Below are 12,226 nucleotides of genomic sequence, written 5' to 3'. Positions count from 1 at the left end.
TAGAACGTTTGGAGTGTGGTGGAAATTTCTAATCTTAAGATGTTCATAAGGCTTTGTCCTTCTATGCCTGTACCCTGTGTGCGTCATAACCAGAGACTGACATCGTCATCAGTAGGTTTTGTTAAGATTATGACAAGGGCAGTAGGGACTGGGGACAAGTTGTCCATAAACAATGTCCTATAGGTCTCTAGAAGACCTTGGCCTGGTCAGATTAGCTTGATCAGGAGATGCATGAGGTAATGTTGAGCCGATGATTGATGATGTTTTGCTTTTACATATCTTCTGTCCTTCTTGGGTTTTGTCTATAAAACCTTGATGTAATCAATGATCTTGGCCCTTCATCTCTCATGCTACATGTGGAGTGTTGGGTTCTGCTGCACAGCTGAGCACAATAAATTGTGTAACCTTTTTTACTCTCTCTCGTGTCTACCAGTGTTATGCTTTATTCTTTAAATCTCTCAAACCTCAGAACTTCCACAACAGGAGTTTCCTTCATTTGAAGGGTTAACCGAAGAACATGCAAGCAAAGTCTCTTCTTCTTAAGTACTCTTGTTTGTTTTCAAAAGATGAGGGAGATATAGGGTGTACTGAGCTGATTGTTCATGAGATTCCTTTACAGGATGATATTCCTATTCGCCAGCCATATCGTCGCCTTCCTCCATCACAGTATGATTTAGTTAAAAAACCATATTAAACAGCTGTTGGATAGTCAAGTTGTTAGGGAAAGTAGTAGTGCCCCTCTGTTACCTTGCTACATATAACAGTGATTTGCTCAAGTTCAACAATACTGCTTCTCAATAAATATATTATTCTTATACTGTGATTATACGGTCAACCAAAAAATATATGCTCCTACACTCACCCCCATGCTTCCAGAGCGACACACAGGTGTTTTAACCTTATGTATTTACTAACGCCCCCATACTTCTACGGTCACGACATACACTTAACATGGCTCCTACATTCCCAGCCCCTGATTATTATGACTCGAAAATAATTACATTCATTAAATACATATAGGAGACATGCAAAAAATACAAGATCTCAAATAAATCAAAAATATTTCAAATCCATTATCAATATTTGTGCATTTGCAAAACAATTTATCATTGAGTCCTTTTAAAGTCTTAACACTTTAGTGTCCAAAGTGCATTTTATCAATACACTGCCATATATGTGATGTTCATGTTTGTGTAAAAGAGTCACAAATGTCCTTTTAAGACAAATATCAAATATCCACCTCTTGTAGAAGGCAGTTTTTGTCACTGGTCTATTCAAATAATTCGTCTTGGTTTTTAGTCGCACCTGGCGAACGAAGCCTTTATTATCTGGAAATGTTTATCACCTTTCCAGTTATCCATGAATTACGTGGTGCTGAATCATCGACCAAAAGCACAATATCACCTGAAATGAAGTTGCGAGATGGAGCTTACCATTTTTGCCACTCTATCAACTGAGCTTTCCAGAACAGGTCTGATATATATTGCACCTGCCTCCATCTTTGAAGAGCATAAATATCCTCCCTTCGAAAGATTCCTGGTAGCAATGATGGCATGGCTTTTAGAAGCAGCAAATGATTGGGCGTTATAGTGCTCCTTAGTAATGGGACGTCCATTAATAATTGCTTCAGCTTCACATAAAACTGTATGGAGACCTTCTTCATCAAGAGTTTGTGTTCTTAAAGTTGTATTAAAAACTTTTCTAACAGACCTAATCAGTCTTTCCCATGTACCTCCAAAATGTGAACCACTTGGGGGTTTAAAGGTCCACTTGATTCCTTTCTGCAGAAGTGTGTTATTGATCCGAGATTGGTTCCAGCCTTCAATAGCTTGTCTCAATTCACGTTGTCCGCCATGAAAGTTTGTACCATTGTCAGATTGCATTTCTAGGACTTGCATTTGCATTTCTTGTCCACGTCTTGCGATAAATCTTCGTAGTGCGTTAATAAAGGAGTCGGTATCCGATGATGATAACACTTCAATATGAATGGCATGAATGGTTAAACATGTGAAGATAACACAATACCTTTTCACAATACTACTTCTACTTTTAATTTCAAAGGGTCCAAAACAGTCAACTCTTACATACGTACAGTAAATGAAGGTTTGTCTGGAGAAACTATGTTTAAAGGTATGTTTGCCATCTGTTGATGCGCTGGTGCTGCCTGCAAATGTTTGCAGATCATGCACTTAGATATCATTTTCCTTATGGCTCCACTAGCACCAGGAATCCAATACTTCTGATGTAACCTTCCGAGCATGTAATTTCAGCCTAGTGTTAATTTCGTCAGACGAGACGAGACAAAACATGTTCGTCAACAACCTTTTTTTTCATGACTAAGACGAGACGATGACAAGACTGCACCACTGTCCAAAAATGCTGACTAAGACTAAATCAACATGCATTATTGTTGACGAAAAAAGACGAGACGTAAATGTTTTGTATAAAATAAAAACTCTTCATTGTCGTCTACAATTGTCTCTGCTTTTTCATCAGCTGTTACGCCTTTAAAATATTCAGAACGAGTTTGCGACTTCGTGCTGTTGCTCAAGTTACAGGTTTCATACACCTGTGGCTGCAACACGAAACTGCTGAACAATTGTATTGCTTCCGCTAAAGAAAATAGTGCGCTCCGTCTCTACGGTTAGAATCCTGGGTGACCATGGCAACGCTCTGTTTTTCATGGCAACGGTGTGTTACAGTTAGCAGCGATCTATTAAATAAAATAGTGTGTGCACAGAAAGAATTCGTCCACACGGCAATTAAAAAAAATATATATATCCTGAGCAGAAGTCCACCGTCTAGGCGGCTTTTTGTGTTAAATGATATTTCCCGTCACTGCGCAGGCGCTTTTATTGTACATGACCGCTTATGTCCCGATGACCGGTCTGCGCATTACGATTAAAATCATTATCAGTAAAGTAAAAAATGTGATGTGCAGTCAAGTCCGAGTGTATGCACTGTTTAAACGAGTTCTCTCAACTTTTCACTGATACTTTTGTCATTCAGAGTTTTGACAAGTTTTATAGCCTTGATATTGTTTCTTATTCAAAAGTGGTGACAGAAAAAACTCTTTACCCCCTACCTGAAACCTCTTCCCCTGTCACAATCACATCATAATCAAAAGTAATTATTCTGCCACATTAATACGCCTTGCATCAGTTGACAGACAGACTCTCACCAATCTCTACCAATCACCACACTGAAGCAGACATCCAATTCACTTCGTTTAATGGCTGACTGGAAGTAGGGTTAAATCTAAAGAAAAGAATGAATTTTAGCTAAATGAAAGTTGTTTACATAAATGAGAATCAAACATGTATTCATGAATAGACCATACTGTATCACACAACTAACATTTAAAGTCCTTTGTGTCCAACATGCACATTTTAAAGCAATATATATTGAACACATGTTGTCTGACTGTAAATATTTGGATTTCAAATTTAAATGAACTCTTAGAACAAAATGTAAAATACTGACAAATATAGTTAGATAACCTTTTAACATGACTCAACATACCAACAATGCTTTCGAAAGAACATGAAATGTAGCAGATGAATTAAGATTGACAGAACAGACATGAGTGCTTGATGGCTTCCGACTAGAACTAGTCTGACGCTGATGACATCATCATTAAGTGACTCTCTTAAAGGAGCCCGCACACATTAATTATATCACATAACACACTCCCTGCCTGGTATCACTGGATACCATGACTCATTGTACCCTAAACACCTAAAGGAGTAAACCAGTCACTGAATTAATTGGAAGGGATGAGCATTACCACTTGAAGATGTCCTGTTCTACATGATTGTCCCTTTTCCATACAGACTTCTTTAGTGGAGTAACAGTACAAGAACTTGAGGGCTTTACATCACAAACATTCTCCTTGATATAAAAGACGCTAGGACACGTCTTAAACAGTGACTGACGACCATTATCCAAGGTGCGGGTGAAGTGGTGAAGAGTTAACACTTTTCCGGCTTGTGAACTCTGCCCAAGCACACGTCACCAACTATGACCCAGCCAAAGTCCAGCTTCAGAGCATATGGAGATTCAGGGGGGCCATTAATGTAATGAAATTCTGAGTCAACCTCTGGAATCTGTGCTGCAATGCCTTTCAGATGTGGATGATGAAGAGCAATTTGTGGCGAGGGTATCTCGGACCGATTATCTGGGATGTTATCACATTCTATCAAGTTTGGAAGAATATGAACAACCTGACCATCAATAGATGCCACCTGGAAACCATGTGGTCTTCTACCACTTGTTTGGATCATCCCTGCACACGTTTTGAGATAGTAAGAGGATCTGTTGCCATCCAAATCAAAGACACTGAAGAATTTCGATCTCACCAAAGACCGGTTGCTTTGATCAATGATGGCATACACCTTGATTGCTTTCTCTTGCTGACCACTTGGAAACACTGTCACAAGGCAAATCTTTGAACATGTCACTACCACAGACTCCTGTACACTTAGTCGACACTTCGTCTTCGGAAGGTTCCTTCTCCCCGCCATGATCTTTGGTCTGGATGTGGGTTTTCAGTCTGAGAGATAGATTTTGGGCGTAAAGCGGAATGGTGTGTTTCGCTGCCACATTCAGAACACTTGATGAGATTTTCGCAGTTCCTTGCAAAATGTGTGGTGGATGCTACACACTTAAAACAAATCCCATTCTGCTTCAAAAAGGCCTTCCTATGTTCAAATGATTTCTCTTTAAACCAACGGCTTTTGCTCAAAGGGTGTGGTTTTTTATGTATAGGACAGAATTTAACCACATCTATATTAACATTTTGGGTTTCGCCAGTTACAGTTCTCTCTGGAAAAACATTGGTCTTATAAACTGAGATTGAAGCTTTGTTAACATTCTTAAAGCTTCCTGGCTTTGGATTATCAGCATGAAGAGGAAGAACAAAACTGGGATCATTCCGCATTTTTGCTTGTTCTGTGACAAAGTTAACAAGTACATAAAATGGGAGAAAGGGGACTTTGTGCCGTTGTTTGTATGCATAGCCTAGAGCCATCCATTTCTCTTGCATACTGAAAGGTAGCTTTTGCACTATACCATCTATGCCCCGTGCAGTGTCCAAACAAGCGAGACCTAATAGCACTCCCTCAGATTTTGCCACTTGGAGTTCCATGAGGAGGTCTCCTAAGTCTCTAAGTTTGTTTGTTTCTTTATTTGAAATCTTTGGGAAACCATCTAGTCTCCTGAGTAATGAACTTTCAATGACCTCAGGTGCTCCAAAACAATCATCCAACTGTTCCCAGATCATCTGAAGACCTCTGTCTAGGTTTCTGATATGTACTGCTCTTATACGTTTTGCTTGTTCTCTAGAATCTGCCCCTAACCATTTGAACAATAGATCCATCTCTTCTTTAGCCGTGAGATTAAGATCTCTGATGGCAGTTAAGAATGATGCCTTCCATGCTCTGTAGTTTTCAGGGCGATCATCGAATGATAGTTGGCTTGTTGAAACAATCTCTCGCCGTGCCATGAATCTGATGAGATCGGAAACACTCGGATTTACATCAGGAGTACTAGCCCGAAATTGGACATGTTGAGATGGAGTGGCAGCATATGATTTAACTTGTGGATAAATGTGGGCATTTGGAGCCCTTCCTGATGACTGCATGTTAGAATGTGAATACATGTAGGTGGGCATGTGGCATGTCTCATCAGGCGGCCTTATATTACGTGGGTAAGGATCCTGTCCTGACTTGATGGCAGGAGCGGATTTTACATACGGAGGTTGAGAAGAATAATACCCATCAGGATAGAGCGCGTAACCGGCAGACGTGTTTGAATGAGCACCAAAGAGATGCAACTCGGCCTCAAGAATGACTTTAGAGGTATCATAACATCTGTAGTCTTTGTTTGTGCCGAAACCCTCAATTTCATAGGATGGCCGTTCTGTCAAATTCTTTTGAAATAATTCTGCTGGTGGCGGCGGCGGCCATGCATCCTCCAACATCTCAGATTGACCTAACTAGTCGTTAGCTTGCAGTCTAGCTTGTTCTTGAACATACTCTTTTGTTCTTAGAATAGAATCGTGAGAGCCAGATCTGTGTTCAATGTCAGATTTCTGACTTGATTCTTTATCACAACTTAAGGCTGCAGTTAGTGCTTCAGCCTTAGCTACCGCAGCAGCAGCTTTCCTTTTAACGTCTAAAACAAATAATTGTGCCTCCAAACGTGCCTTTTCTGCATCCAAGTGTGCACTTTGCATCTTTATGCGCATTTCCTTCTCTGCATATTCTACTTTAACTTTGGCTTCTTCAGCTTCAGCAAGAGCTAAGGCAATAGCAGAACTGACAGAAGACCCTTTTGAACGTTTGGATGACATTGACCGATTAGACCAAGTCGTTAAAGTGCTATGAGTTGGGGTCTTTGAGTCTTCCATAGTGTAAAGGGAGTCCAATTATGTGTCTCTCTTCCACAAAAAGGAGCTACTTTGACCTTTTCTGCTGTAGATCAGTCCGCATGAAGTTGTTGTTTTATTCTACCACCCTAATACGCCTTGCATCAGTTGACAGACAGACAACTCCTCTACCAATCACCACACTGAAGCAGACATCCAATTCACTTCATTTAATGGCTGACTGGAAGTAGGGTAAAACTAAAGAAAAGAATGAATTTTAGCTAAATGAAAGTTGTTTACATAACAATGAGAATCAAACATGTATTCATGAATAAAACATATCACACAACTAACATTTAAAGTCCTTTGTGTCCAATATGCACATTTTAAAGCTATATATATGTAACACATGTTGTCTGTACTGTAAATATTTGGATGTTAAATTTAAATGAACTCTTAGAACAAAGTGTAAAATACTGACAAATATAGTTAGATAACCTTTTAACATGACTCAACATACCAACAATGCCTTCGAAAGAACATGAAATGTAGCAGATGAATTAAGATTGACAGAGCTGCCATGAGGGCTTGATGGCTTCCCATAAACAACCGACTAGAACTAGTCTGACGCTGATGACATCATCATTAAGTGACGCTCTTAAAGGAGCCCGCACACATTAATTATATCACATAACAACACAGTAATAATTAAGCTTAAAAGGAAATGTATATGTAAAGGAATCAAGTTTAACAATTACATGTAATATTGCTCCAAATATCATCAATAATGGCATGTATAACGTGCCATTATTGATGACAATTACATGTAATATTGCTCCAAATATCATCAATAATGGCATGTATAACGTGCATTAAGTTGGTAATTTACTTCACACACACACACACACACACACACACACACACACCCCTACAGTTTTGATCTTAGGCTTTTCATTAATCAGCATTAATGTGTTATTTTAAAAAAGACTACAATTTTTTGACTAAAACTAGGCTAAAATGACGAGACTTTTAGTCGACTAAAACTTGACTAACAAAAAAAGATATTTGAATGACTAAATATGACTAAAACTAACAAGGACATTTGGCACAAGACTAAGACTAAGACCAAATTAAAAATAGGTGATGAAATTAACACTATTTCAGCCACCATGACCCACTTCTTGATGTACGAATAGTAAGAATAATGCTGGAGATGTGAAAGTCCTTTGCAAGTATAGCAGGATGTTTTGATTCTTCAGGCATGACTGCCCTACTCAACCGTCCACCTACTCTTAGAACGCCATCTTCAAGTACTGGATTAAGCTTATAAATTTGACTGTTCCGTTTTACATTTTAAACATTAACATTACATATTAAACACTTTCTTACCCCTAAGACCTTAGAAATGGCTGTTCATGCGTTTATAACCTCTCGCTTAGATTACTGTAACTCTTTATATTGCGGTATATCTAAAACTCAGATTACGCGTCTCCAGCTCGTTCAAAATGCTGCTGCCAGATTTCTCTCTAGCTGTCGCAAACATGAACACATCACTCCCATTCTCAAATCTCTACACTGGCTTTCGATTTCTCAGAGAATAGATTTTAAGATTTTACTCTTTGTCTATAAGTCTCTCTATAATACCACTCCTCTCTACCTATCTGAACTTCTTCATCCCTACTTTCCTATTAGAAGTCTCCGTTCATCTGACCAGGCTTTGTTGGTTGTCCTTCGTGTACGGCTCAAGCGTAGAGGAGAGCGTGCCTTTTCTGTGGCCAGTCCTAAATTATGGAACTCCCTGCCACTAGAGATTAGGATGGCACCCACCATTTCTAGTTTTAAGTCCATGCCAAAGACCCACTTATTTTCTCTAGCCTTTTCATGATTGCCCAGGGTTTTATGTCTGTTATATCTTATGGTCTTAAACTGGCTATTTTATTTTTTTAAAATAATTCTTATTTTAGTTTCTTGTACTATCTTGTTGTGTATTTTTTAAGTGTATCTGAAATATCAAACGCACTGTGAAGCACTTTGGTTAGCCGTGTGGCTGTTGTAAATGTGCTATATAAATAAACTTGGACTTGAACTTGAACTACATGTTCTCCCTTTTCCAGGCTTGAGAAAAAATCATCAAAGTATCTTCTCCTTTGGCAGTGGCAAATTATCTCTAATTCAGACCTTTTTAACTCCTTCACAGAAAGCTTGGTTTTACCACACTGAGTCTTTATTTCCTCCATTTCCTCTTTCAACTGTTGTTTTTGTTGAGTTCCATCCATGTTAGATTGTGTCAACGACATTCTCAATGATTTTCTTTTCTGACTTAGATTTATAAGTAATTGCTTAAATCTGAGTATCAAAGCTACTGATACTGAGTCCAAGAGAAAAATACTGGATGAACTGCATTATAACATCCATATTCTCCTCTACTTGTGCAGCATTGATTGTAATACTTCTCTTTACCTCTGGATCATCCGAGGAACATTCTCCCAAGTCAGTAAGATTAACAGGCCATTCCTGTTCAGGAAAAGAGAGAAACTGAGGTACAAAGACCCAATCCTTGTTCTTCAGGAAAGATTCCGCTAGAAATTAGGTCTTTCATGACAACGGAATACTCAGATTGAAATGAAGCATCGCTTTTCAGCCTTTTCATTAGATTCAGAGCACGCTGTTCAGCAATTACCCTGTTGTATGGAATATGAACGTCTTTATTTCTCAAGGGTAAGCCAATAGAATAATGACCATCAACAAGCTTTAATGAATTGGTTTCCATTTCAATAAACTCTTCTCTTGAAAATCCAATCCTATCAGCAGCTCTATATCATAGTCAATTTCAGGCAGATTTACATGTTTCAAATGTACCCATCTCTGAATATCCTGTTGTCTTGGGATGTTTACATTATGCACAGGCATAGTATTTTGCCTATAGGCATCTGGCAACTCTATAAAGTCCTTTTCATTCAAACCGGCCATCTCTAAAGCGGAAACAATGTTGGTAGTTGTGACTTTCTGCTGACCCATAGTACGTAAGAGAACTTTAGTCCTTTTAACTGACAGACCAAGTCTGTTCATCAGTCCAGACGTACAAAAGACTGCTGTACTTCCTTGATCCAGAAAGGCATAAGTAATCACAGTCTTATTTCCTTTTTTAGATTTTACTTGCACAGGAACTATTGACAGTTTACATTGATATTCACCAGCCACAATAAATCCACTGGATTCCAATTCCAAAGCACTGCCCATTGCAGCATTTGTTTGTCTACCAACTTGTCTTGAATTGGTCACCTTCTCACTTGGATAGATGTGAAGTACAGTATAGTAGTGTGCTTAAGACCACACACATTGCATGAAAGGTGATTTTTACAATCTTTACTGATGTGCCCTGTACACATACAGCCAAATCAAATGCCATTCTCCTTAAGAAATGCAATCTTTTCATTATGACTCCTCTTTTCCAATAGAGGGCATAATTCCATAGTGTGTTCGCATCTAAAAAACAAACAACTTTTTTTGCTAGGTGAAACGTGAAACGGTTTCCTTTCTGTTCATTCCAGTTCCTGATTGCCTTTCCATTGTTGTAACAGTAGTAGCAAAATGGCTTCTTTTAGGTTTAAAATAAGACTGAAGCTTTCCTTTGTTTGATGATTGATTTCCTGCATCCTGAATAACTCCAAATACTGGATCAGTCATTATTTTTACTTGTCTTTCAACAAAGTTGACAATGTCGGTAAAAGTACAGTAGCTCTTTGATTGCTTGAGTCAGCATATTAGTAGGTGTATTCATCTTATGCAAATACTGAATATCTTCCATGCAATTACAACAACAACTTAAAAATAGACTATAATCTTGTAAAGCTTTGAGATCTTCACTTGTGATATTTGACCATGAGAGAACTTTCTCCATATAAGCTGATGCAATTTTATACTGGTCACCAAAATGCACTTGTAGTAAAGACTTGGCTCTTAAATAACCACGCTCAGCAGGCATATGCAGACAACTTCTTAAAATCTCTCTTGGATGACCCCTGGTGTACTGTTCAAGAAAGTATAAGCAATCATTAGGGTGGCTACTTTTCACTCTACCCCGCTTTCAAATGATTTCATAAAGGCAAGAAAATGAAGAGGATTTCCATCAAACACTTGAATTTCCTTTTTTGGCAAAGATGACAAACACTGTTGTTGAATCAGCAAAGATGTCATTTCATTTTGTTTATCCAGAACATGGAGAACTTGATCAGTAAGTCTTGTATCAGTAGCTCTTGTATCAGTGCTGAACATTAATGTTCCCAAGACCACTCTGAGTTGTTTGACCTGAATTTGGGATAGTCTGAGAATAGACAGCCTGAGGAACATTTCCCATCTTTGCTTTGGCACCTGAATTACCATAATCATAAGAAACAATATGTTGAGTCATATTTGTGGGAATAAACGAATCTGCATCAACGTTAAGTCTCTGTGTTGTCTGTTGTCCTTTATCAAAGTAAGAATTCATTCCATCAGACTGATGAGTCACATCACATTTAGCAGAGCATACACTTGAGACTTTAAGCACTTTCACTTTTGCCATCCTCCTTTTGTTTCCTTAGACTTTGCTCCTTTTCTTCAATCGCATGCTTTTCTTTAATGGAATTTTGACGTCCCAACAGAGATGCTATATCAGCCTCTGCTCTAATGCGTGCAGAAGAGGTTGTTGATGTTGTTGAGCGTCTTGCAGCAGAGCTTTTTTTGCTTAATCCTCTACGTCTAACATTAGAAATGCTGTCACTTGGATTTATTTCATCTTGGTTATGCATGACACTTTGAGATGTGTTCTGAGTTTTTGAATCATCCGAAGAACGTTGGCTTTGATTGCATCATCTCAAAGTGTCAAAGTGTCAAGTGTCATGACATCATTTTTGGGAACCCTCATTTGGCTCCTTCCAATAGCAATGAAATGGTCCGGGATCTCTACAGCTCTTTAGCCAATAAGGAGACGATTCCAACGGTATGCAACATGCCACGTCTCCGAAGCCTCGGGTTGGGCAAAAAAGTTGCGCAAATAATTTATTGCGCAATCCTCGACTTTTTCACAATCTCACAGCTCAGGGTGTCAGGTTACAGGCCTTTTTTCACAGCAGACTTGTAGACAGAGAGGCTCTGTTTGTTTTAGGCCTTTTAAACTGAGCATGCAGTCTTTTAATTCAAAGTTATACAGTAAACAAGAAACACATGACCGGACGGACATGTCCGTAGAAAAATATTTTTATTGAAGCCATTTCTGGGTCTTTTGACTTGACTGAGACAGGTGGCTATGACCCTCAGTTGTTATTTGGTTCCTAGCATGTTCCAGAGAAATAAGATTAATCAGTTTATCAGGTAAACAACTCGGGCGGAAATCAAAACCTTCCATTCTAGCCTCTGTAACTTTGTGCCAGTAAGAATTAATCAATCAATCTGAATCAATCTGACACTTGTATCTGAAACTAGAGAATCTCTTCTTTCCAATGAGAACCTCACCCCTGTGTGTCAAAGTATGTGGGAGCTGTATCACTTTTTGTTGGGTAGGTCATGTAGGCGAAAAACCTGCAATAGGGGGCGAGAGCCTTAAACAATTGCGTCAAGCGTTCAAGTTCAGACCGTGCCATTGAGACATTCATTACTCGACATGAGCTTTTTGATGGTTGGTATTGAACCTTTAATCACATTGACATTTCTCTTTCGGTCTTTCTGAAGTTGTTCAATTTTATTAGACAAAGCCTTTGCGGTAAGCTGAACTTTTCGCTTGCATTTCTCCTGTTCACTATCCGCGTTGGCTTCAGACTCACTCCTGATGAACACATGCGTGAAACACTTTCCATAACAAGCAAACAATCCAAAACAATC

The 12,226-nt window shown here is 38.8% G+C and overlaps 2 protein-coding genes across 2 annotated transcripts in view; both read right to left on the bottom strand.

Moving 5' to 3' along the window:
- The window catches only part of LOC113650481, a 79,214-nt gene that overhangs the window by 37,787 nt on the left and 29,201 nt on the right, over nt 1-12,226 (bottom strand). The gene's annotated exons all lie outside the window — the stretch shown is intronic.
- LOC125145266 lies at nt 3,221-7,044 on the bottom strand. The gene is made up of 2 exons (XM_047816765.1): nt 6,888-7,044; nt 3,221-6,625 (listed from the first exon to the last, which is right to left on the bottom strand). Exon 2 carries the CDS (start codon nt 5,978-5,980, stop codon nt 4,481-4,483), a length of 1,500 nt encoding a protein of 499 aa, XP_047672721.1. The 5' UTR covers nt 5,981-6,625; nt 6,888-7,044; the 3' UTR covers nt 3,221-4,480.

This window comes from Tachysurus fulvidraco, chromosome 7 (assembly GCF_022655615.1).
Source record: "Tachysurus fulvidraco isolate hzauxx_2018 chromosome 7, HZAU_PFXX_2.0, whole genome shotgun sequence".
In the NCBI taxonomy this organism is placed as follows: domain Eukaryota; kingdom Metazoa; phylum Chordata; class Actinopteri; order Siluriformes; family Bagridae; genus Tachysurus; species Tachysurus fulvidraco.
The sequence above is the reverse complement of the archived record's forward strand: the minus strand, read 5'-3'. Positions and strand labels throughout refer to the sequence as shown.